Raw genomic sequence first — 27,421 nt, 5'->3', positions numbered from 1 at the left:
CTGGGCACTGACCTTGTGACTCTTGAGGTTCACAGGGCCCCAAAATAGTGACTACAGCTGGTCTTTCTGAATGGCTGGAGATATTCCTGTCAGTGTCATGAGCTGGCATGTGCTCTTCCTTTTTAAAAATGGCGGCAGTTTAGACGAATTTGTTGGCAGGGGGATACAAGCACATGACTACTCTAGCAGCCACTAGGCAGGCAAGAGGACCCCTGCCCTGAGATCATAGGAACAGAGGAAGCTTTATACTGAGTCATTCATCCATCCATCTCAGCATTCTTTACAGCAAGGTTTCCCAAACTTGGGTCTCCAGCTGTTTTTGGACTACAACTCCCATCATCTCTGACCACTGGTCCTGCCAACTAGGATGATGGGAGTTGTAGTCCAAAAACATCTGGAGATCCAAATTTGGGAAACCCTGCTCTACAGTGACTGGCAAAGACTCTCCAGGGTTTTCCACCCTACTTGCAGATACTGTGAATTAAACCTGGTACCTTCTACATGCAAAACCGATGCTCTCTCACTGAGTTTTAGCCCTTCCCTTAGATCAGTTTCTTTGGTGCTTGCAAACGGATCACACTCAAAATTACTATGATCTTATCTGCCTTCCTGGGCTCAACCAGTACCTGACATACATTCGAAACCTTCCTGGGTTCTCTGTGACTGGTCGGAACCTCAGATCACATGCCACTTTGATTCTCCATGGGGAGGAAAGCAGCTACCAGCTAGCTTACACACGCACACACACACACACACACACACCCCTTCTCCTGGAGTTAATAGCATGGAGTATGCTGCTATGCTGAGGCTGGCACTATTGGCTGACCACATAAAAACTGTGCATGGGAAGCCGGTTCAAGATCTAAAATAAACAATAATTTTAAACTGGTTTCTGTCAAATTCCTAACGCTGTTAAATGGGAACACATGGCAACAGCAAGAGATGTTCCAAAAACACACTCACAATAAGCATTTCACAATGGTGTTGTTTTTAGGTGAACACACCAATTCAGATAAAAGACAGATTCTGAGACTCTGAACGAAACAAAGAAGTTCCATGTTGACGTTTCTCAGCAAACAGTCCTGGCTTGACTGTGCCTATATTTAATGTTCAAACAGCGTAGGTCTATTATGGCAGCTTTCCTAAGTCGTATTAATAGCGCCATTAAGCAGCACTACAAAAGAACAAGAATTCCTTTATTTTGGTTCTACATTTACAAGAGAGTACATACTGCTTTTTACATAGCACAACCTATATTTAGCTCGAAAGCTTCTTTTCCATATCAGCGGAGCTGTGTTTTATTTTTGACCTTTCAATCAATAAACCATATTGAAGTATATCAGGTCTGAATGGCTTCCTTCTGTAAGGATCGCTGTCACAGATGGGGATAACAAATCCCCATTTGATTGCAATATATTTATATATAAATGAAGTCTGCAAATCTGCCAATGAGGCACAGCTGATGCCATGGTTCAACATGATCCAAAGAATCTCTCCTTTAAAAGAAAATCGTTTTATGGTTGGCAAAGAAAACAAAGGAGGCATGGACAGTTTTGGACAAAGGATTAAAAACTGGTGGGGGTGGTCTGAGGAGGTTTTTCCAGAGACTGGACTATACCATGGACTAGGGAAGGGGCACCTGTAAGCCTCCCAGGTGTTCTTGGACTCCAGCTCCCATCAGCCCCCGCCAGCATGGGAAATGGTTGGGATGAGATGATAGGAACTGAAGTCCAACCGCATCTGGAAGCTCGTAGGTCAGAAGTTCCTGGGCCAGAACTCAGTATGTTGCATATCTGATTTCCCTTTGCCCTATTTCCCTGCCATTATAGTGTGGAGAACTAGTCCTTATCTCGGGTATGAAACGTCCAATTATTTTCTTGGGAGATCTGTGTGTCTTACTTACATTTGTTTTCTATACTTCTTCCAAGGAACTCACAAATGGCTAGAGATGGGAAGGCCAGGGGAAAAAAACAGAAAAATTGGGGGGAAACCAGGTTTTTTCTGGGTTTCTTTAAAAGCCGTTTCCCCCCGGAAAATTGAAAAAAGAGAGTTTGATATACCACACACTTTTTTTCATTTTTTCTGGGGGGAAAATGGCATTGGGGAAAAACAGGGGGGAACCTCGTTCCCCCCCCCCCATTTCCCCAGTTTTCCCCCCCAGGCCTTGCTATCTCTACATATGGCATTGTTTTATTCTCCCGTCAACCTATGAATGACTTACCTTGTAAGCAAGTCTAGGCTGAGAGACAGAAACAGGCCCAGAGCCACCAACTTACTTTCATGGCTAGGCAGGGAGTTTTACTACTTTGCCCTCTCTCTTTATCTCCTCCACCACTCTGGCTATTGTACTGCAATTATTAATAAAAAGAGGAAGGAGGGGAAGAACAACAAACTGAAGGCTTTCAAACAAATGCTTTCATACTGATGGAACAGAGTTGGCAACATAACTCAGGCTCAGCAATAGCTCACACACGAGTCCCCTCTAAATACATCTATCACATTGTCAGCAACTGAATTTTTATAAAGTCCAATAGCAGCACTCTCCCGTTAATCACATTTGTCGCTGAACCTAAAGACACTGACTTGCAATGAAGTGCTTTGTTTCTGAGCAGAGATATTTAGGAATGGAATGCCAGAAAATCTTGCTTCACCGGAAAACATGTGGCACAACAGGGAGAAAAAAGGCCAGATTCTCATTTCAGTTTGTAAATCTGGAATCTGGTAATTTTCCCAACTCCACTTTCGCTAATGCAGATTTGCTTGGCTTTAGTGGATATCAGATTATTTCCTCAACTGTATGGGGTGCGTGTGAGGCAGGGAGGTGGTGTACAACAGACAACAGACCTTAAATGTTCAAGAAATAGTAGGGCTCCAAATAAACGATATTTCTGTATAGGATTCCCTTTTCTTACCATGCAAATTGATGATTAAATTAGGTGATGATTCAAGCATTTGGAACACAATGGTTTCCAAACTTTTCATATTATGCAAACCCTTTCTACGTTGACTCATCTGCAGAGGAAGCCCTGTGTGAGAGACAAACATGTGTTCACTGACCCTTCTAAGGTGCTTTCTCACATCTGGGACTGTAGGCCTGCTGAGCTTTGCCATCAACTCAGCTGAAACCTCAAAACGCACCAAAATAACATCTGTATGCATTGCAGGGGGAGACTATTAGTAATGTCCTGGCTTGTCTTACCATTATGGAGCTCATCACTGGGGAAACCCTTGATAAGCTCTTAAGGGAAACCAAAGGTTCTTCTTAACACTGCCAGGCAACCACTGTTCTAAGCAGAGCCAATGTTAAGAGGAGATTATCACTTAAGTTTTACAATTGGTTAACCAAGTAAAAACAAACACCTTTCCAGGGGAGAAGAAGAGTTTGGATTTGATATCCCACTTTATCACTACCCTAAGGAGTCTCAAAGCGGCTAACATTCTCCTTTCCCTTCCTCCCCCACAACAAACACTCTGTGAGGTGAGTGGGGCTGAGAGACTTCAGAGAAGTGTGACTAGTCCAAGGCCACCCAGCACCTGCATGTGGAGGAGCGGGGAAGCGAACCCAGTTCACCAGATTACAAGAGTACCGCTCTTAACCACTAGACCACACTGGCTCCCAGAGCAGGAAGCAGTAGGGCAGAGAAATAATTTCTCATATCAGCCTTCCTCAACCAATTGCCTTCCAGATGTTGTTGCACTACAATTCCCACCATCCTTGATTATTGCCCAAGCTAGCAAGAATTGCTGGGAATTAAGAGACTGACAGCATTTGGAAGGCACCAGGTTGACATCCTCCATTTCTTTATCCACTATTGTCTCTGGTCAAAGAGGCTGCTGGAAAAACCCCCAATAAAGAGGGATGATTTCAGGATCCCAGTCATCACAACTTACAGCACAACATGGAAAGCTTCACTGAGATGCCCAGTGCGTTGTTCAGGAGAAACAAGACTGCTAACCTTCTCCCCCTGCAAAGAAGAACCTTCTCACCCCAAATCGAATCACAAATGGCTTTTGCAACGCCCACAGCCAAGTTCAACAGCGGCTAGCCATATGATGCAAAAAGCTGCTGTTTTTTTAAAAAAGAAATACCACCCACCCACTCTGGGTGCGCCGAGCTTGATCACGTGAGTCTCTGGACTGTGTGTGCTCCTGAAAACAGACCTTGAAATGAATGAGAACATCAAAATCAAAGACATATTTTAAATGCATGTGCTTCACTCTAAATAGTGCATACCGCCTGCAATGTCCAACAAGCTGGAGACACTCGTGTGCGATGAGACTAAGGAAATGAGTGCTTTGCTTTCATCCCTGCATTGAGAAAGGGGTCACCCTGCAGGTGGAGAGAGGGAAAGCATTCCTTTAAGGGCATAGGGCATTGCCCCTCCTGTCAGTCACCAGGAGCAGGGAAGAAACAAGGAGGGTCCGGTCGATTCCTTCAACATAATAAGTGCTGCTACGAAATGCAGTTGTGCTATCCATTAATTTAGGAATTCGGCAGAGAGGCTCCTGCTGTACCTAGCAGACCGGAACTTGAGCTCATGGTAACACTGCACAAAGCTGTGGTAGATGAAGGTGATAGGCAGGGCCAGCAGCACAATCCCGCTGACCACACAAATCCCCCCAAGAATCCTTCCGGGTACGGTGACAGGGCATACATCGCCATAACCAACCGTGGTCATAGAGATGATCACCCACCAACAAGCAGCTGGGATGCTGGCATAGCCTTCGTTGGGCTTCCCTAATTTCAGCCCGTGTTCAAGGAGCTGGGCGAGCGCGCTGAAAATCGCCATAGCAACGCAGACGAAGACGAGCAGCATCACCATCTCCCTATAGCATCGCTTCAGGGTCAGGCCAAGTGTCTGAAGGCCAATGAAGTGGCGGGCGAGCTTAATCACCCAAAAAATCCTCATCATTCTCAGGACCCTCAAGGTGACTCCAGCCCTCTGGAGCTGAGAATTCTCCCCTGTGAAAACGGTCATCAGCACAGAGATGTAGTAGGGAGTTATTGCCAGCAAGTCGATGATGTTCAGGGGTCTCTTGACAAACTCACACTTGTTTTTGGAGACGATGAACCTCACAATGCACTCTGCAGTGAACCAGCCTATGCAGATTGCTTCAATTATCCTGTTGAAAGAAACACAAGCAAAACAATTCAATTCCTGTGAGTAATTTTGGTTGGTGGGTCAGTTGAACTTGGACACTATTACACTGACACGGACTCAGACTTTTAGCAGACAAGCATGCCAAATAAGTTTTTTACTGGATTTTGATTCAGCTCACAAATAACAGGTTTCTAGCGGCTATTAGTAAGATACTAATGGATTAGAGGCTGCCAGAAACACCTCTCACTTGATCTTTTTCTCTTAAAGCCTGTTTTTTTTTACATACTGATGGCTTTTTGGGGAGAGAATAATAGAAACATATTTTTCTTAGTAAATGCACTATGCCTGATTTTATGTTTTCTGATTCTATGCATTTATTTAAAATCTTAATACATGTCAAAAATGTACCTCTAATATCTAAGAAATTGAGGAACTGACAATGTTAGATCAAGTACTGGCAAACAGCTTGGGACCCAAGTACCTTAAGGAGACCTCTTCCAGTATCAGCAAACTTAGGCACTACTTTCACCAAGAGTGGTGCTGCCTGGTTGGCACTGACCCACCACAGGGCCTTTGAGGTGGTGGCTCCCCATTTGTGGAATGCCCTCTCTGGTGAGGTGTGTCTCCCTCTCTCATTCATTAACATCCAGGAGGCATTGGAACACATTCCTGTTCACAGAGGCATTTGATAGCTGAAAGATACAGTTTCCGGCAATCTTGAAATTATTAGCCATGGGGCTGTTAGATACGTGGCTGTTTCTAAATGATTTTAGATGCCCTTAATGTTTGTTTTCCATTTTTTCCATTTTGTTTCTAATTGTATAATTTAGCAGCTTTGTTGTTTGCTCCCCTGGGCTCCTTTGGGAGGAAGGGAAGGATGGAAAGCAAACCAATAATACTACCAAAAACTATTAGGTACCAGTAGTGTGCCATGGTGCAGTGGAGAAAAAGCTGACGAATTGTGCGCATGTGTGCGCACGGGATCAGCACTCCTGCATTTAGATCAAATTAGTCAGCACTTTTATTCCCCTCCAGGACTCTATTCTAGGCCCTTTTAAAATGATTTCCCAGATGAATAATTACCAGTCAACTGTAAAACAGCCCAAGCTTTTCTCCAAGGTGGTTGAAGTCACTGAACTGAACTGAACACTGTGTTACCAACATCCTTAAATTAGAGCACCAGATACAGTTATTACCAGGTGACGGGAAAGCTGGAATGGGGCCTTTAAAACAGCATTGACTGTTCTGATTCAAACTGAATGCCCTGTTCAAACACGGTGGAAACTTTCTAATAGTACACAGTCAGCATTGCACAGGCAGTAAAGCCAATTCGGGGGCTGATGGTTTAAGTTGTTTTTAACGATGCTGCTAATGACATGGGGGTTTTTTTGTGTGGCTTCTGAAAATCATTTTAATGTTTTGCTTCATGTGCTTTATATTGCTTTTCGTAATATAAATTACAAAAGCAATACAGAACAGATAACTTACGAAATAAACATATCACGCCACGAGAGCTTCAAAGACTGCCGAACACTGGCTCATGAACACAATCCTGCCTAACTTGTGGCAATGAGGGCTGTGAAGGTTGCTCATTCTGCAGCTTGCGTTGCAACCTCTGTTAGCTGAACCGGTGGATGTTCCAGAGATTGCTCACTCCCACTCTGGAGGAGGGGCCCATGGAACATCCAAGGAGCGGTTGTGACCAACTGGCTGCCCACTCCGAGGATAAAGTCGCTTTGCTTCAGACTGACCTTGACTCTGCAGTTGCCGCAGTTACAGAAGAAGTACCCAATGCAATAGTCGCTGATGTGCTGCGGGACACATTTCGGCTTCTGAAGTCAGCTGATGTGGACAAAGTTGCTGGTGGCTATGCTCATGGCAACGCACACTCTTGACTCCCTCTCAGCTTATGAAATCTAGCAGAGAGGGTTCGCCTGGCTGGGGTCCAACACTTTGTTGTGTGAGGATGCGGTCCCTGCTACCTTGAAAGAGACGGTGGTACCACTCCTAAAGAAACCAGCCCCAGACTCCTTGGACTGGAATAACTTTTAGGGGAAATCAGTGATGGAGAGCACTGTGCAGGGGCATCTGCAAGCATTTTTGGATGTTGAAGGTTATTTGCATCCATTCTACTCTGGGTTCAGGCCTGTCTTTGGCTACCCAGATGGATGACCTTTTCAGAGAGTGGGTCGGGGGGGGGGGGTTGCAACCTTGCTCCTTCTTCTTGATCTCTCTATGGGTTTCAATACCATTGCTCATGGCATTCCAGGAGAGGCTTCAAGGAATGGAAATTTGGTGCATTCTGCTGCAGTGGATCTGATCCTACCTACAGGACCAAGTCCTGACAGCAGCACTGGAAGAGTGCTTTTCACCCCCATGGCAATTGTGCTGTGCCCCAGGGCACTACTTTATCCCCATCTATGTGAAGCTGCTAGGAGTTTGAGAGCAAGATGTCATCAGTATGCTGGTGATACTCAGCTCTGTTTCTCCACAACATCTGAATTGGGAATGGCTGTGTGGGAATTGGATTGGAACCAGGACATGGTGGTGGGGTGCAGGAGGGAAATAAGCTGAGCTTGAATCGTGGCAAGACAGAGGCAGTGTGTGTGAGTGGTCCAAAAAATAGTCAATTATCTGTCCTGGATGGGTTTGCACTCCCTCTGGAGGAGCAGCTACACAGACTGGCAGAACACAGATTGAACTAGAGAGCTTGACAACAGGTGTTCAGGCACTGGTGATTGACTGGATTACTGCAATGCACTCTATGTGAGGCTTCCCTTGCACTTGATCCGGAAACTACAGTTAGTGCAGAATGCTGCAGCACAGTTGCGGGCAGGAGTGAGACCCTGCCAGCATGTAACTCCTCTGCTGAGAGATCTGTACTAGTTGCCAATTTGTTACTGGACTAAGTTCAAGGTGTTGCTATTAGAGGCCTCAACGTCTTTAGATCAGTTTATCTGTGAGATATCTCCTTACACAACCTATGTGCCCAATCAAGTGCTTCGATGTTCAGCAAGGGCACATGCTGTATCATATCTATCCCAGAGTTTAAAGAAATCAATCTTTGAGTGCAGCAGCACCTGCATTTCGGCGCTCTGACTATTGACATCAGACAAGCACTTTCGCTGTATTCTTTTCGCCGTAAAATGTTTCTATTCAGGGAAGCTTATCCAGACACACAGATGTTGAAGTGATTTAATCTTTTGCTGTTCTTTTTAATTATCTTTTAGATGTTTTTAATTACTTGGTTTTAAAAAACTTTGTGTGTGTGTATTTCCTTGCAGAGAGATTTTATTACGATCAAACCGTGTTTAAATCTTGTTCAGTAAATAAACTGTGACGAGGCTTTGTTCACTTACCTTAACAGCAACTCCTCTGCATCACCACCACATCCACTAGGCTATCATCGCCCCATTTTCACCAGGTAACAAGATTCAGAAATAAAAGCAGAAGCCACTGCCTATAGAGCAACTTGGTTGAACCAATGAAAATCCTGATGGATGGTAAGAGAGATCTCCACTGCAAGTTTGCAAAATGTTCATAGGCAAGATGTGGATGTGGAGCAACGAAAGAAGCAGCTCCTGAAGAGAAGGACCATGGGTGGGGTATGCTAAATTCCTGAGGAGCTCTGGCCTGTGGCCAAGGTGGTTACTCCACCGTCATGGATATAACATACAGTTGCCAGGGGATAAGCCTGCAGCCTTTGTTTCTGTCATCTTCCAGGTTAGCAAAAGCAACATTAGGACACACAGCGTGCTCCTATTTCCGCACAATTTAGAGGCAAATGTAGCCCCGTAGTTTCACTTTGATCACAGCAGTGTTCAGCAACCAGACTGGCCTGCAAGCCATTCGGAGATATAGCACAAGTGGGATGAGAGGTTAAATCTCTTCCCAATGCCACTTGTTCATTTTTGTCATCCATGTGACATCTACTCTCACCTCAGGGTACTCAAAGGGAAATGTTTATATCATGTTATAGCATTTCCCAAGTGTTTTGCACAACTGGAATGCTTGCAAAAAGGAACCACATATTTTGTATTATTTTTTTTAAAAAATAATTTTTACCACTTTTTCTGGGTTCGGTAAAATATGTTGGCTTTGTAGCCTCCACAGACAAGAGTGCCTCGTGTGCTATTTTGCAACCTCACTCCGCCCACTCTCATTCCTCTTTTGCCTTAAGGATTCCAGTGCTCTTCAAAAGCTCGTGTTTCCCATTGTTGACTTGTATGAATCACTGGGAGAATATAGAAAGTGCTCATGAGTATATGAAGCAGAGAGCACCAAACTGGTGGTGTTATGGGGAAGAGAGGCAATTGGCAACTGTGGCTCCATCAGGCCTCTCTGCAGGACTGCAAAGAGAATCCATAGCTCTGAATCCAGAGGCAGAGATGCAACTGTGCTGAACAGTGTGATTGATACTGCTATTGTAATAAATGCCTTGAGATGGCAGCTGATTCCTACTCCTCCATGGCTGGTGCATCAGTGTAACTCGGACTGTAGGAACCTGGTGCCCTCCACCTGTTTTAGGCTACAAATCCATCAGGCCAAGTTAGCACAACCAAAGGTGATGGGAAGTGCAGTCCAAAACTTCAGGAAGGTCCAAGTTGGTTGAAGATGGCAGCATGAACATTTTACAGTGCCGCAAGCACTACATGCACCTTATCCTTCCTCTGCCCCCTCAAGAAACCTCCTGTCTGACTCTGCAGTTTCCCCAAGGCCAATGCAGGATTATGCTAATCTGCAAGCGGCTTGCAAAAAAAAATCAGAAGGAAGCCATGTGAAAAGGAGCTCTCGCCCGTTCTACCTTTCTCTGCCACACACAATTCCGCTGCACTTAAAGCATTTTTTATTTCCCCAGGCATTCGGTGGTTAATTGCACACTGCTGGCGAGAGAATGTACTGTTTGCTGCTCCTGCTTTAAAAGTTGTTGTGAATTTGTTGTAGCCTTAATTGCTGTTTTGTGCTTCTGTATATTGGTGCGGTTTTGCTTGCAGCTGCCCCGGGCTCTGATTAAGAAGAAGGGTGGGGCATGAGAACAATTAATGGATAATAAATAAATAAGCTGCTATGGTCAAGCACCGTCCAGGTTCTGGTCCAAAACTATCAGTCGATGCACTATGTTGCCTGGCTAATGAAGCAGGGAAGTAGGAGAAGCAAGCCTCACCCAGTTCTCAGTGCACTGTTGTGACAACTGGCCTTAACGGCACCTAATTTAAACTGAATATCATCCATTTTTTATGACAGCTTGCCCTGCCCAAATATGCGCTCCTTACAATAAAAACAAATCCTGAATTCTCCTAAGCAAGTGGCAGGATGGTAGTTTCAAAATGCAGCTACATCATAAAATTAATCAGTAGTTCCTAAACTTTCTTCCTCGTGGACCACTCGCAAATTGCAAAGGGCCTCAGCAGATCACTTAATGCTTTTTGTGCCCGTTGTTGTAACAGCGCTAGATGCTGTGTGATTTTCAATTGTGTTTTTATGGACATGCTGCAGAACATCCTAGGTGAAGCTAATGGACCTCAGTTCTGGGAACTCCTGAAATAGATGAATGGTGCCAGAGAAAAATGCATTTTTTAAAAAGGCATCCCTGTTGCTTTGATACAGGCTCTGCTATGTGTAATGATGAAAACTGTGTGTGTGTGATTTTGTTCTGATATTGGAAATATCAGTATTGTGTGGTGCTCTCCTATAGTCAGAAACAAATCCTACTGAGTTCAGTAGGGCTTACTCCCAGATAATTGGGTACAGGAGCAAGGCCACACTGAATTCTGTAAATCCCATACCCAGTTACCTGGGAATAAACCCACTGAGTCCAGTGAGGATTCCTTCTGAATAGACATGATTGTGCTATAAGGTTACAATCCTGCACACTTACCTAGAACTATGCTCCATTGGATGCTATGGTACTTATTTCTGAGTAGATGTGTGTAGGATTGTACTGTTAGTATACTTAATTCCAGTGAGGCTGTCTTTAAACAAAAAAATGGAATTCAGCATTTGTGAATGCTGTCATAGTTAAATTAAGAAAACCTGAGAAACTACATATTCCCAACATCTACATATTCCAACGCATATGGCCATTCAATTTTCTTTTGTGTTGATTGCACTTGAGTTGAATGTTAATTTAGTCCTTGTCTAAAACTCTCTAATTTGGAGTATTTATCAGCCTTTTAATGAAAGTTATTTTAATGCAATTCTTTGTCTGTTGATTCGAAATCTAGGGTTCTTCTTCTTTACTATAAACCAATCATTTTGTTTAATTTTCTGCTCTGACTGATAAGACCCAAACAGAATAGCCTATTTTACATATAGACTGGTTCAGACAGCCTGAGAATTCTTTTAAAAATCACTAATAAGGCTAGTTTGTTGTACTCAAAAGTAATTACATTCCGAGCTGTCAAAGCATCTTTTAGTTGCAAATTGCACATTTTTCCCTTTGGAGGTTGTCTAAAATTCTCCAGTAAATTTGTTGAGCATTAAAACGGGGGAAAACAGAGGTTTGGCCTCATCGTCCACTAAATGTCTGAATAAAACACAGTATATGAAGGACAAGAAACACGAAGGGGGAAAACAGAAGACAAGACAGCACATGATTAAACTAGTCTACATCAGTTTGTGCAAGAATATGATTGTATTCCCAAATCAAGGAAACCCTAGAAAACACCAGTAAATTCCCCTCCAGCCTCCAGCTGTTACCTAGGCAAAATCTCATGGAAGTCAGTAAATGGCATCTTTCCGGCTGCTTACAAGTTAATGTGAATTTGAGCTTCAGTCCATTTGTTTGGAAGGAAGATCCAATTAGCACTTAACTTCCAAAGAAGTATGCCTAAGATGCTCATACTATCTAGCACAGCGATGCATCCATTTTGTAAGGAGGGGTCACTATCTCCCACAATCCATGACTGTTCCTCCTGAAATTCAGCTTGGGTATGGATTGTTATGCAATATTAGGCCACTGGTTCATCTGCCTTACTATTGTCCACTCTGCCTCCCAAGGCATCATCAGGAGATGTTTATTTTTCCCGTACCCCTACTATCTCAAATTATTTAGCTGGAGACGCAACCTGGAACCTTCTGCATGTGCTTTCGTGCTGAGCTATGGCCCCTCAACCCTACAAGAAACAAAGCATTTAGGTTGCATGGTAACACTACAGAGAGGAGGGAGAATAACAGAACAACATGGCTATTCCCCGCTCCTGCATGGGACCCTAGCCTGAAGGCCATCTGGACTCTGATCACAGTTAACCAGGCGAGTGGCTAACTGCAAATCCATGAATTGCTTTAATATCTGAATCCCATCCTTCCCACAAGCAGTGGATTGTTTGGGGCTCACAAACCAGAATATAAAGCTTGAAGCTGGTTTGCAAACAGCAGTTTGTGCTAACTATGGTTTGCAGTTATGGTTGAATTCACAGGCCATTAACAAACCACAAGTGGAAATGGGAGCAATCTTACAAATGAAGCAGATGGGAAACAAAAGCATACAAAAAGAAGTTCCCAAGGCTCAAACCATTGTATGAGTTCCTAACTATGATTAGCACAAACCATGGTTTTGCACAGTGCCTGAATCCAGCTGTAGAATCAAAACTGGAATCAACCAAATGGTACTCACAATGCTACATTGCTCATTCACTCCAAAGCTGACAAGTTTGTACTGGGGTGACTAATCTTTCTTGACCTGAGGGCTGCACTTGCTATTGGCCAGGCCTCTGAGGGCCACTCACCAGCAGTGCGAAAGACCAAAGTGAAAGAGGGTGTTGCCAATGGGAGCAATGGCACCCCATACTTACTCTCACACACAGCACACCCATACTTGCCACATACACAGCACTCATGCAGACACACACAGCAAACACCACAAAAATCTCTGTCTTGGCTCTTCAGAGAACTTTATTATTATTATTCTAGCTTTATTTGTGTGTCATCTTACACCCAAAGGTGTCTTAAATAGGAAACATAAATATTTTTTTTTAAAAAAGTAAATTAAAAGTGATCGCACTGGCCTGGGAGAAGAGGTTCCTCTTTTCCCAGCACAATACTGTGATTGTCCTTACAGTCCAAAACATCTAGAAGGCACTATGTTGGCCAAGGCTGTGTCAGAGGGACAGAAGACCCAAAGCCCCATGACTCCCTAGTTGCTGATCTCTAATATAAATGCAAGGATGTTCTACTGGAGTCAGATAAAACAATGAGCAATATGGATTAAATTATGGACACAATTCGACCAAAACTGAAGCCCCAATCTGGTTAGCTCTCTCATTCGAACAGGCCTTGATAGCTCTTGACTTCTGCCGGATTGTCTGGGACTTAATCACATAACTTACCACTTAAAACACACCAATTTCAATGTGGTGCAAGCCCAGTGTACCTTTTTCTGGCCAGTATGCAGTGTAAATAAAGGGGTAAGTTACTCTGAGGAGCATCTTCTGAAATACACATAGCGTTGCAGAAGATAAGCTACAGTATATCCATATGTTTAAAGTTATGCCTATAGTTTTCATTAGCCACCCACAATCCTCTATTTAAAGAAGTTTAGAATGGAAGCCAGAAATAAAAGGGAGCTATAGAATAGGACTTGCCAAACTGGATATACGCCTAGAACAGTTTTATCTCTTTTTAAATTCACGTTTAAATGTTCTGCAGTCCTACCGCCTTCTGACATATTTTACTGGCGCTCATAGGAATTCAATACCTTTACGGAGATCAATTTTATAATGGGGGATAAATATTCTCCACAAATGATAATGTGTTGTGTTTCCAGTAGCAGCTCTTTGGGCTTTAGTTGAGATTAAGAACCCAGGGGTTTTATGGTTAGTAAACTGTGCCTTTGGTAAAACACATACCCTTAAAAAAATCACAATCCCAGCATACAGAGTGAGGTGTTGGGTGAGACAGTCTGTTCTTGCTGCGCATGCACATCCTTGGGGAAAGTTTCCAAAAAAAAACATGTACAAGACAGTTTTATTGGCATCACAGGAACGGTGTGTGTGTTTAAAGATGGCTTCATCGTGTCGAATTGCTCCAAATGACCTGTTATGGAAAAGCACTGAAAAAAGCTACCCTAAGATAGATTTTCCACAACATGCATTTCAGTAAGTCATGCCCTGGGTTAATTTATGGGAGAGAGCATAGATCAGAAAGGCTAAGGCACCCTCGTCAGCCATCTGCTATGTGGGAGCAAGAGGAATATGAACAGTGAATGTTAAATTTGCAAAAGCTAAAAGAAGGGAGAGGGCTCAAGCGAAACCAGTGGAGTACTACTCTTCAGAAAAGTTCTTCCTTGTGTTTGGTTGCAATCTCTTTTATTGCAAGGTTTGGCAAATGTTTGGTGTTCATCTGCTTGTTTTAGAGGGCAGTTTGCCCTATTAAATTATTTTACAGCAGAGGCTCCAGGAAATCACACAGGGATTAATGGAGCAATGAAGGTAGGTAGGTGGGTAGATAGATGATAGATCATTTCACACTCAGGTTATGTATCACAGTAAACTTGGTGAATTTAATGGAATTGTTAGTTATGTCCATTCATTTCACTGAGTCTACTCTGAGTAGGACTATTATTAGCAATTGTCCACAGTCCCCCACTCCCTCCCCATTTATCTTACACTGTGCTTCCCTCTTAACCTGGCACCACACCTTCTCCACCTAAAGTTTTCTGGGCATCTTGAACTCTCCACTTAACCCTTCCATTCTCTTACACGGGCACACAAGAGAGCAGAGTATGATTACTGTCTTGGGGGGAGCAGGGGTTGTACTGCTTCTAGCAATGAACTCAATATGGTTACCCATTATAGCTGTTTCCATGCTCGCTCGCTCGCTTGCTCTCTCTTACAGGGAGAAACTGCAGCTACTTCTTTTGAGAAGCCTGTCAGCTTTCCAGCTGGAAAGAACATCAGGTGGCTTTGGACTGGATACTGCCAGGTCTGCTTTACCAGCAACCTCTGAAAAGTGCGAAATGATCAGCTATTCTTATCCGTTCCTGCTGTAACCACATACTTATGGATATGCTTTGGCTGTGCTGATGACATTGAGCTCTCTGGAGAAGGAGGAGGGGGACAGTTCATGGAAAGGGGCTCATGTCTTTTGAGTTCTGAATACATACAGTATAGTTTTACACTGTATATTTTTTGTGTTTGTTCTGAAACTCAATAATTTATTTATTTTGTAAAGTTATCTACTCTTGTATTTGGTACTATGCGGTTTTATGTTCCGCTCCCTTTCTTGCCAAATATATGGCTTAACCATTCTGTTAACTTGCTAGTACCATGAGTAATAAGCGAAATTTGGTAATAATTTCATTCAGAATCTCTGCTTTAAAAGCAAAACTTCATACACATGCACACAGACTCCCCCACTCCCACAATTTTCTACCTTCACCCTGCAAATGGAAACGTTTCAAAATCTCCCAAATCCTGCCTGGAAGATTTATTTGTATGCATCAAAAACATATATTTGTATGCATCACAGACAGAGAAGCTATGAGCATGGAAACCTGCCACATACAGAGTCAGACCCCACTGGTCCATGTAGTTGAGTATTATCTACACTGACAAGCAGTGTCTCCAGAATTTCAGAAAAGGTTGTCCCCTCGCCCTACATGGAGATGCCGGGGATTGAACAAAACAACTCAGAATGGATATTTGAACTCCAGTGCTAGGGGGTATGAGGATGGGGTTGTGCAAAGAACTTGATAAAACTAAACCTCAAGCAACAAAAGAAGGAAGACCAATGCTTGCTGTTTCAATTTTTTTTTAAAAAAATGACGGAATAAGTAGTACTTGGGGAGTGTGTCACCTAGCCTCTGATGGAGTAAAGCACTGATTTAATTACTCTGACATTGACTCTTTAAAGGCCAGAAAATGGTGCAGAGGTCAAAACCAGTAGTGATGTCATGGAGACTAGCCAATAAGGGCCTGCGGGTATCTGGAGAGGCAGCTGTTGTAGAGGTGCCCCAAGATGCCCACCCTGTGTCCTCTGAGCTTGGTGCAAATGTCTGACCCCAATGGGGATGCAAGTCCTCACCTGGGGCCACTAGTCACCCACAAATCCAGCAGGGCTGAAGTTGAAACAGCACCAAGTTTTAAGGGGATGACAGTGCAGAAATGGCCTCTTGTTAATTATCTTTCTGCGTTTATTTGACTCCTAGGAATTGGTTGAAATAAACTGATAATTCAGAAATGCCCTGTGTTAGAATCGAGTCACATTAGTAATCATTGTTAACTGACTTGTGGAAAGGCTGTTAACACCTTATAAATGAAATTTGCAGAACTGTATGAACAGATGAGCAGAGATATGTGCGATTTTGGAAGACTGACCTTGGCACTAAGCAAATTAAAAACAAACTATTAGTGAGAGAAAATTAGGTCTGATCAGGAAAAAAGGGTAATTAAATGATGGCCAAGTCCCCCCCCCCCAGTTCCTTTTAAGCGTGACAACCTTCAATCAGCAAAGATTTGCTCAAAGTGAAGGCAAAGGACAGAAGAATATTAGTGTTTGTTGTTGTTGTTTTTAAAAAACCCTTTTCTTTCTGGATGGTAGTCACGTAGGTGTTACCCAGAATGACCCACTGAAATTAATGCACCTTAGTCTCCTGTATTGCAGGAGGTTAAACTAGAGCACTCTGGGGGTCCCATTCAACTCCACAGTTCTATGCGCATTGATTTCAATGGGTCTACTCTGAGTAAAATTTAGTTGAATGCTACCTTTTGTTTTGAAGTTCACTCTTAAAGATACTCATACACCTGTAACAGCTAACAGTCAGTTCACACTAGGCATATGTCCAAAATCGGCTGTGTCGCCATCTATTTCTACCCTGTCATCTCTGTGGCACCCACCATGTGGGTTGTTTTCAATTCCATGAATATAGTGGACATGTACCATATGTGGCTCTCTACAGAATGTTTCCGTGGTGCGCATACTCCATTAATATAGAGACAGTTAGTTGCCCCATATTTCATGCTCACAGAAGAAGCTATCGACAATTTAATATGTACCCCACTCCTATGGGACTTGGCCCTAGTTAATAATTTTCAGCTGAAGTCAAAAGTTCCTGGTGTTCGGTTTTGAAGCTGTTTTCATTAATTCATGGCCAGAGTAAACCCATGGGATTTTTGAAGGTACAGCAAAAATGGGCTGCTTCACAAGTTCAGCCGAAATTAAGAGATATAGCTGAGGACACAGAGTCCGAAAATGAAAACTGATATTAAGAAGATGCCAACTCAGGATCTGAAGTGGAAAATCCTGCCTTTGAGTAAAGGCCAAGGGTAAAGGATATCTCTCTCAGCCCAATTATTTCACCCCTAGTTTATCTTACTACTGCATATTATAATCATAATTCATTCTAATACGTTGTTTGTTGCATCTTTGTTATAAAAGACACCTGAAAATCATTCTCCCCTAAATCTGTCAATAGCACTGGTTTATATATCTATTTCAATTTCTATTAAGATTCTTCCCGTCCCAACCCAGGCCGTATTATTTTCCCTCCTACAAAATATCTGGTTCAAATCTAGAAATAAACTAAAAATGTGTAGTAACCAGGACTTTTTGTGACGGTACTCACTAGCACAGAGTACTGGCACTTCTTATTTTGCTGCTGTCAGCAGCCATTTTGTGCTGGCACCCACGACACTTTTATCAATATATGAGTACCACAAGAAGCTCTTTTTTTAAAAAAAGAAAAAATCCTCTAGGATCTGATTGATATTAAATACTAAAGAGGCTGCCCAGATCTAAGGATATGAAGTTGTGCTCAATTTGAAGTACTGTGCTTGGGGTTTTTTGCAGCAGTTTTATTTGACTGTAGATTCATTCCAGTAATTCATTACGCCTTTAAAAATGATTACTTATCAAACCAGGACTATTTCTAGGAGGGGAAGCAACAAGTTCTAAAGAAAGAGTAACGTGTATATAAAGCACTGGAACAAAGTCAGATAGTGGCAGTTTTCTCAGAAATATGACATCATGGACAGTTTTCTTCCAAACCCACATCGAAAACAAGTGTTCTCCCCACCCACCCAAACTGGCTTGCCAAAGTTTTGCTGTGAGAAAGTCATGCCTCTGTGAAGTTTTATCTAAAATGCCTAACTTCCCAGCTTACTAATTAGAGTGTATCTTTAGATGTGGGAGGATTATTTAAAATGAAAGACAGTTCTTTTATAAAGGTGCTTCGATGGCTCCCCGACTGTGAAGGAGGGAAGCAGCAGGAGACAAGTGAAATTAGCAATAAAGTCCCCATAAACTTCAAAGGGAGCAGATATCATCCATATCCAAAGGTGCCACAATCCCTATTCAGTCTTGCTAGTGCCCAGCTTTTAAAACAGGACCTCAACGATGAGTGCAGCCATGGTTGGAGCGCTGCGAGATCAAAAGCTCAAAAGTTAAGAGATGCTTCAGGGCTAGGTCATTATTTTCTATACAACAGCAACTTCCTGCAGCAGTAGATGATAATTTGAAACAAGCAAACCACACATGCTTTCCTCTCTTATCTGGAACCAAAAATAATAATAATTTCAATAAGACTGTTATTGGATTAACGTAAGAGGAATGAAATTTTACAGAGTTGTCCATTTTATCAGCCAAACGAAGAATTCTGCATCACTCTAAAGAATGCATATTCTTCTACTGACAGAAACTGGTTTAATAAAGTTACTACTTTACTTGCTTGGTGTAACATTACTTGGTACAAGCCCAGAAAAAAAGTTTCTTTATGCTAAATGGGAGAAAGAGGTTGCTGTATAATAAGAGCTGGCAATTTTACAGGTGCCACATATACTTGTTCTGCATTTGTAAGGAATTGGTATTTTTGTTTGGCAACACCCCTACTTTGGAACCCTCTCTGTATTGATGTCAAACAGGTGCCTTCCCTGGACTCTTTTCAGTGCCTGCTAAAAACTTCCTTTGTTTAGGCAAACCTACTCAGATACGTAGAATGTTGACATGTGTTTTGATCTGGTTCTTTACTTTATCTTTGATTTTAATTATTCTTTCAATGTTTTAATAGCTGTTTTTAACTACTTTTGTTGATAATTTTACTGGGTTTTCTCCTCGTTGAAAACTGATTTGAGGGTTTTTTTTTTCTTACACTCAAGAAGTATATAAATTTTACGAAATAAATAAATGAAAGGAATATAGTGCATTGTGTGGGTGAGAGGCATTGGGAGAATCATTCCCCATTCCTGCAGAATTGTTTATTTTTTGTCATTCTTGGAGAAACTTTACATATAGGCCATCCTGTTTCATGTCCAAAGCATTTGCCCAAGGGCATGGATTAGGGCAGGGAAACATCTTCTAGCTACATCAGAATCACATAGTTTAACCTTTGAAGTATGGTTTTCAGGCTGCAACTTTAAATTCTCGTGGTGCAATGAGAAATCAGGTATCCATGGCATTTCCTGCCCATTCCTTCCCTGCTCTTCTTCTGATAGCTGCTACAAGCAGGCTTCGAGGTAGACAGGATGGATGAAAAGACAGGTGGAAGAATGGGCTAGAAAAGCTGTGGCTACATGAGGCACCAGCAAAGTACCATACAGATCTCTGGGTTGCCACCAGGGAAAGCTTGTAAGAGTTGATGAACTCATTCTAAACCCTGGAGAGCTGTTGCCAATCAGTGTAGAGAATACTGAGCTTGATTGACCAATCGTCTGACTCAGGGCATAGCAGTTTCCTACATATATTCCAAATCAAGACCCCCACTGTGAGGGGAGAAAGGGTTAGGCTCTAGGCTTGAGGAGACACTAGCCAAAGTGCCCTCTGGCGGGTGGAGCCGCCATTTTAATTTCCCACAAGCTGTCACTCCAGGGCATCGCGGGAAATTAAGATGGTAGCTCACAGGTTCGGTTAGCTAGCAGGAGGTGCGGAGGCAAGATGGGAGTCAGTGCTGGTGGGCTTTGCAAGGGGACAGGGGCAGAATGTGCAAACAACCAAGGTTAAAATAACCCTTAACAGAATTCAAGCATTTGTGTGTGTATGTGTTAGTTTTTTAATTTGCTCAGTGCATATATTTCAATGAAGAGGTGGGCAGTGGTAAATTAAAAGTCAAAACCTGTGGATGAGCTGGAATTTTGTACTTCCCCACCCTATTTGTTTCTGTTTCCTTCATTAATGCCAATATTTAATTGTTTGCCTTTATTATTTGCAATAAGCTTTCAAGTCCACTGAGGAAGATGAGTCTGAAAGACAGGTCTGACCTTTTTGTAGTGAGTCTATGTTTAATTTTTTCTGATTCATTTACTTATTTGAAATAAATTTCTGTTGCATGTTTTACCTTAACTCCCTTTTCAGCTGCCTGTCTTAAGACACCAAGTGCCTGGAGGGAGAGTTCCTTATGCACCTCAAGCACCGTTTTTCAAACTTTCCCCCTCAGTGAAAGTCCCCCACCCCCAAAAAAGCTATTTATTTGCTGCTAAGGACCCTTGCACTTTCTCTGCCATGGAACTTCAACTGCATCTACAGAGGATTGCAGAGTATGTTCTGGGCTAGAGCACACACGCAGTTCGTCCATTGCAATGGCCAGGCATTGGGTATCGGCATTGCCTCATATAAACTGAACCAGGAACACACCCCTATAGCTCCACATGGCAGAGAAATATTAGCAGTGATGGGCAAGTTTATCTTTCAGGAAACCTTGCCTGCCATTCCTGATTTTCACCCTGAATAATCCCCGATAAGCTCTGAAGGAATCACAGGCTCCTCAAGACACAGTTTGAAAGCAAGTGAACTGAAACACCCTGCAAGAGATGCTTATCTAGCCATTTTATGGGGAGGAGGAAAAACACCTTCCGTGGAAAGACAGAGCATATTTCTCCCTCTGGAAACTGAAGCGCCGCTTCTTACTTCAGAAGCTGCCTCTCAGGTCCATAAAACCCAGCCAGTTTAGTTTTCCAAAACTACTGATATACCATTTTCCCGATGTCTCGAGGAAGGGCTGTGCAAGACTCTTAATGAAGGCTTTGGGGTAGGAACTATGCTGCCCTGCTATATTTCCTATGAAAGTGCAATTTATAAACATTTTAATGTTATTGTTATGATTAATAATAATAAATATAAATCCCAGATCACTCACTGGCACCCAGAAAGTTTGCTGCTGTAGTCTTGGAATGTTGACTCCCCCTTATCCAAAATGTTACGGTGAGGTCCTAAATCTAAAGGCGTACGAGGGCACCCTCTTGCTGAAGCTAAGCAGGTCTGAGGGGGCAATCCTATGGCAAGATCTGCCATGGCTCAGCCCAAAATATACGAGTGTAATGTGCCCCAAAAGTGTGTGTGAAGGCTGGACCAGAATGGAGGCAAATTAGACTGAATCCTAAGCCTATTCAGTTCGGTCACATGACCAGGAAACCTATTTTAAAGGCTTGTTTCCCCTCTGCCAGACTTAGGCAGAGCAGCAGCCCTGCTGCTGACCAGGGTTTGCTTCTGACATAACTTTACATTCTCTGAACTTGCACCAGCTGGCATTATGGCAATTTCTCATGCAGGGGATTGCTCCCTGGGTCTGGTTAGTGCTTGGATGGGGTAATCCTCCCAAGAAGCATCTTTGCTGTCCCACCTTGGGAACCCCACCATAGCTGTCAACCTTCCCTCTTTTTGCGGGAAATTCCCTTATTCCAGCACCATTTCCCGCTGCTATCCTGGATTGTTAGATATCCTGTAGACTGTCCCCGGGACAGGTAAGGCTGCTGATCCCTTATTTTCACATATGTAAGTTGACAGCTATGTACCCCACACACCTTGCCTTGGGACTTCCTGGCAGACGAAAAGGCAACACAGTACTGCAAGAAAGTAAATGAGCTGAGCAATCATTTCCGCTCTGTAGGAGTTTCTGAGAAATAGCTACCCCTGCCCTATCCCCACCACCTTTTTCTTTCTTTCTTTTTGCAAAGGGGGAAGGTGAGGTGGACTTTGACCGATGGTTGTTTCCAGCGTGACACCAGCACTTGGGAGAAACTGGTGGCAAGGCAACCATCGCGCTGATGAAGATGGCGAGGAGGAAGAAGACAGGGAGCATTGCAGAGAGGAGGACAGAGACGGGACACACTCGGACGGGACACCGTCGAAGAAGGGGGGGGGTAAGAATAAGATTTCCTCCTACCCTGAAGGCTCCCTGAGTGAGTCTGCTGTGTACCTGCTTTGCTCCTCCATGCTTCGGTTCTCGGCCGCCCGCCACTCGGGCATGGTGCTGGCGCAGAGCACCACCATGGAGACGATGACGAAGAGGATGGAGACGGTGGCCAGGATCTGCGCGGCCAAGGAAGAGGTGGGCTCCTCGAAAGTCCTCCTCATCCTCTCCAGCCACTTCTTCTCGGCGCCGGGCGGGGGCGCTGCGCGGCCGCTGCCCTCCCCGGCTTCGGCGCCGCCTCGGCTGCTGCTGGCGGTGGTGCTGCCGCTGCCCCAGGCCGCCCCGGCGGCGGCGGGCTCGGCGGCCTGCAGGTCGTCGGCCGAGTAGGAGGTGTAGGTGTCGGACATGCGGTCGTCGAGGCGTCGCTGGCAGCAGTAGTCGAGGTGCGACGCCTCGAGGCCCCAGTAGATCATCTCGTTGTAGAAGGAGAGCTCGCACATGTGGGGCACGAAGCGCAGGTGGCCGTAGCGCACGTAGAGCATGATGAAGCCGAAGGCTTCCGAGTGGCGGTCGAAGAAGTACTCGTTGCGCTCGCGGTCGTAGTCGTCGCAGACCTCCAGCACGTCCTGCTCCGACAGGCAGCCGTGCAGGCGGCTCAGGCGGCGCAGGGGGAAGTCCTTCAGCACCTCCCGGGAGAACGAGTAGCGGGTGCCCCCCACGTTCAACACCACCACCGACGGGCCCCCCCGGCCAAAGTTCATGGCTCGGGGGGCGGGCGCGGGGGAGGGCGGAGACGGCGAGCGGGGGAGGACGGGCGGCTCGCGCGGCACCTCAGCAGCCCCGAGGTGCGCGCCGGGGAAGGGCGGGGTCCTCCTCCTCCTCCTCGCCCAGCCTCGAAGCGGCGCCGTCTAGAGCGCGCGCTTCAATGCCTCTGCCCTCCGGGTCTTTCTTTTCGTCCTCTCGGAGGGGCGGCGTCCCGTTCCCAAGCGGAGCGCGCGCCGCCCGGCCCCCCTCGGCGGGGAAAGCGAGCGCGCGGAGTCCCTCGGAAGGGAAAGCGAGCGGGGCGCCCGAAGGAAGAGCGCGGCGGCAAGGGAGGTGGGGGCTTCACCGAGGGGCGGCGGGCCACTCGGTGCGCTCCTGTCGCGCGTCGCCCGGCGCTGGCTGTGGCGAGGCACCGCCGCCGCGCCGCGAGAGAGCCCAGACGGGCTTCGCGAAGGGCATGGCTTGGCAAAGCAGGCGAGGCAAAGTCCCGCGAAGTTTGGACAGCTCCGGGCTGCGCCGCGCAGCCTTCGAGGCGCCGCGCCGCTCCCTGCTTCTGTGGCGCGCGGCTGGCGAGGCTGAGAGACACGGCGGCGCGTCTTCTCGGAGTGAGGGCAGAGGCGGCGGGGAAGGGACACGCCTCCTCCCTCCCGCCTCCCCTCCCGGGCGGAGAGCGAGCCGAGCTGCCTCTCTTTCCCGCTCGGCGCCGCGCGGAGAGGAAGACGGAGGCACCTGAGCAGAGGCTGCTCTTTACTTTCCTCGAGGAATCAAGGACCTGGAGCGCGAGGGGGGGCAGGTTTCACCGCCCGCCTTAACCGTGTTCTAGATATTTATTCCATGCAATATTAACATTCGCATTCCCCCTGTCTGCTATTCCCAGATGGCTTTATAGGAACTGCAACTTAAAAAACCAAAACAAGTGGTCCTCGAGTTCGCAGTTTTCCTTACCTGTCCCCCTTCCTTTCCCCTTTTGAGTCACGTCTGAAGGCAGTCACTCTTTATTGACCTGTTGTCGGCTGCTGTCTGTGGGCGCCCTTTGGGGCGACAGAGCTTTCCATAAACATTTATTTCAAGTTATTTTTCGGCAGCCACCTCCCCAATTGTCTCCCTAAAGTGGCTTTACTATAATTGACTAAAAAGTTTCTCTTTTTTCCAGGCCGAGCGTGTTACAAAAGGCAAAGCAGGACTGAGTGCCTGTAAGAATCGAGGGAACACTTAAGCTGGCATAGCAGCAGGGTTGTTGCTGTTTTTTTTAGCATAATATGCCCACTATAAGTGGTGATTACAGGGCTGAATACAATTTCCTCCTTTTCCTGTCCATGATCATGGGACTGAGTGGAGAAGTGGAATTGCAAGTAGTCCAGAGAAGGCAGCCAATGATTCTTGCAAAAAGATGAAGCAGTCAGGTCCTTCCCACGGCTCCTGGCTGGAAAGGGAGGGTGGAAAGCATCTTAAACAAAACCGTTATTTTCTCCTAGAGTGAGAGGATGTCAATGGGGAAGGGTGAAAAGCACACATCCATCTATCAAGGGCATGCTTGAAAAGTCCTGAAGCAGAAACATTTGATCACTACCTTTCCTGCTGCTTGTTTAAAGCACCTGGAAATCAAATGGGTTTGGATACACACACAGTTTTTCCATATTTGTATTAGATCTACAGTGCATACAACCAAGTGAAAACAGAGACTCTCTGCCCTGTCTCTCTGCTGCATGTAATCCCTTTGGTGTTTTATTATTTTCTAAGAGTTCCCCCCCTCCCGTTTTAGGGCAACCCATATCTACTCAGAAGTAAGCCCTATTGAATTCAATGGGGCTTACTCCCAGGGGAGTTAGGATTGCAGCCTTAGATGACAGTATCTCCAGTATCTTTTAAAAGTGCACGCAGTGGAGAAAGAATGGAGTTCAAAAGGCTTCTTTCTATCTCTGATTTATATTTATAGCCCTTGCAGCATCATATCTCTCTGCTTTTTTGTCCTTGCTTTTTCTCGGCACCTACAGTGTTATTTCTTGCCTGTCTTGTCTTCACAGCCCTTTTATAGCATTGCTTGTTGTAAATTATAACAGTACTTCTTTTGATGAAATCGGGGTTCCCTGTTGGGTTCCCTGAATATGAGCTGCTGTTTGAGGACCAGTATGGTAATAGGACAGCGATGGCATATTGGATAGGAGACCTGCGCTTAGATTTGACAGTGACTTAACTTTCAGCCTGACATGCCTGACAGAGTTGTTGCAGGAGCAAAAGAAGGGACCCTGGGCAGCTTGGAGGAAGGATTGGATAAAGACGGAATAAACACTTCCCTGGTGTGATAACTGCCTCTTTAACAAGAAGGATGCCTCCTACAAACCGAAGCCAGTCTTTTGTGGATGATTTCCTTGTAAGCTTTGCACCAACAGAAAACGAGGGGGAGAAATCTATGAACTGATTTATATGATTTCTAAGTAGCTGTTTTTATATACGTGATGTGATTGTTGTGCCTCTGTTCTCTTTTGAGAAGCACATCATGCATGTGTAGGAGGAACAAATGAGGGGTGCAATGTTTTTATTTATTAGTTTATGTATTTATTATTTGTTTATTAAGAAACATAACTGAAGATTCAGCTGTCTGAGGAAAGAATAGGGTGCTAGTACCTGCCCTGTCCCTCCTGGCCTGGACATTGTCTCCTGCTCTGTTTCTGGATCTCATCTTGGGGGGAGGGTAGTGATGGGGGAGAGCTTCCGGGGCAGGGGCTGCTCTATATCAAGGGTGAGACAGCAAGAATCTAGATGACAGCATTCTAAGAACAGTTAACTTGAGCAAATTGTGCTTCAGCTTGCTTTATCCTTCCTCCTTCCATTCCATTTTCCTTGTGTGTCTTTGGTTTTCTTTAGATTTTTATCCTTAACGCAGGGACTGTCTTAGCAATGATTTTTTTCTCAATGTGAGAGCCTTTTGTGAGAGTTGTATACATGCCATAAATAGATAATAAATTTGTATCCCACCTTTCCACTCCATGACACTTACAGTAACTAATAGCAATAATACAAATACAATTGAAAATGTATTGAAATACGGTAAAGCAGCATTGCAATGCAAAGTAATGCAGGGAGAGAGAACCAAAGGTAAAACACCAATAAAAACAATCAAAATCAGTTAAAAGACCAATGGAAGATATTTGGAAGTCAAGCTTACAGGCTAAAGACCTGTCCAAATAAAAGCTGTATTTGTCTGTTGGCGAAAGGTTACCAGAGATGGGGCTGGCCAGGTCTCCCTTGGCAAGAGTACCTGAGAGAAGGCACCAGGGCCTTCAGAATCAAAGCAGTTGAAGAAGAAAGCATCCTACTGAGACTGACTCAGAGTGAGATTCAAAGTTCTAATCAGGGATGGGTAACCTTCAGCCCTGCACTTGTTGCAGCACTCCAACTCCCATCATCCCTAGCTGGAGCCGAAGACCACAACTCCATCCCTCTGCTCAACAATTAAAGAGAGTACATGGAATTACAAGTTCAAAAGGAACAAAAATCTAGCTTGGTCTGGAGAAAGGCATTCATATTTATCAAAGCAATGAAGGCATGATTCCTGCTCCAGGTGGGTATACGTAGCCTGTTAATGCCTCTGGTCAAACAGTTTTCTCAAGTTTTTGTATTGTTTCAGAAACGTGGCATGGACTTATTCTGGGTCAGATCTTTGGTCCACGTAGTTCACCACTGGCTACAATGACTGGTTGCTTTTCAGGGTTTCAGGCAGGAATCTGTCTGTCTCAGCCTTACCTGGAGATACTGGGGACTGATCCTGGGACCAGAGCTCATCCCCAAAGGAGAACCTAGACTTGCTTTGCCAAAGGAGATAGTGGAAGAACAACAACAAACAAAAAGTTTCTATCATAGACAACTCTCTGAAACAACTTTATTCATTCATATCCCACCTTTCTCAATAGAACTCAGGGCAGTATGCATAGTGTTACTGGAAAACACCCCATCCTGGAAGAAAGAAGACCCTGACTCAGCTTCCAGGGCTGGACCACGGGGTTTTCTTGCCTAAGGAAAATAGCAAGGTGATGCACCTTCCCAGTCCACATGCAGAAGTTGGTTTGACTGATAGCAGAAACTCATGTTGACACCCATCACTATCAAGTTGCAAGCTAATTTAGGGGGCACAGAGCAGGCTGCATGGCACACACGTTTCTGTCTTCCAGCAGAGGGGGATGGTTGCTATGGCCAACCCTCAGCATCTGTTGCCAGAGGTAGCCACTTCACCCTGACTAATGACAGAGCCAGTCCTGTTAAGCTTCATCAGGGTTGCTGCAGCTTGAGTCTTCACACCATAGACCTGATCCCTTAAAAACAGGTCTGTCTCCTGCTTTGATGAAGTAATGCACTAGGTGGAATCTAAATGATGCCATTGCACTTGTAGAAGGGCATCCACTTATGGAAGAGGAGGGTGGGTTGTGTTTTTTTTTTTGCCAATCTACCCACCCAACTACAGTGATATCTTCTACACCCTGCTTGGGAACATCACCCAACTCTG

The 27,421-nt window shown here is 44.7% G+C and overlaps 1 protein-coding gene and 1 long non-coding RNA gene across 3 annotated transcripts in view; one reads left to right on the top strand and one right to left on the bottom strand.

Moving 5' to 3' along the window:
* The window catches only part of LOC309366030, a 115,198-nt gene that overhangs the window by 66,664 nt on the left and 21,113 nt on the right, over positions 1 to 27,421 (top strand). The gene's annotated exons all lie outside the window — the stretch shown is intronic.
* On the bottom strand, positions 2,158 to 23,107 carry KCNG3 (potassium voltage-gated channel modifier subfamily G member 3). 2 transcript variants are annotated; one of them, XM_081904983.1, is made up of 2 exons: positions 22,192 to 23,107; positions 2,158 to 5,124 (listed from the first exon to the last, which is right to left on the bottom strand). In XM_081904983.1, exons 1-2 carry the CDS (start codon positions 22,917 to 22,919, stop codon positions 4,479 to 4,481), a joined length of 1,374 nt encoding a protein of 457 aa, XP_081761109.1. In that variant the 5' UTR covers positions 22,920 to 23,107; the 3' UTR covers positions 2,158 to 4,478. The 2 variants fall into 2 exon arrangements, with proteins under 2 accessions (XP_081761109.1, XP_081761110.1); XM_081904984.1 differs by having other exon boundaries at positions 22,225 to 23,107.

This window comes from Podarcis melisellensis, assembly GCF_964234715.1.
Source record: "Podarcis melisellensis genome assembly, chromosome: 3".
Lineage (NCBI taxonomy): Eukaryota > Metazoa > Chordata > Lepidosauria > Squamata > Lacertidae > Podarcis > Podarcis melisellensis.
This window is presented reverse-complemented; position numbering and strand designations above follow the sequence as displayed.

Excerpts from the sequence above, each read along its gene's own strand:
- KCNG3 (XM_081904983.1), bottom strand. The coding sequence starts at position 22,919 with ATGAACTTTGGCCGGGGGGGCCCGTCGGTGGTGGTGTTGAACGTGGGG. Across the intron at positions 5,125-22,191 it reads TCACTCAGGGAGCCTTCAGG|GATAATTGAAGCAATCTGCA; the intron begins GTAGGAGGAAAT and ends TTCTTTCAACAG.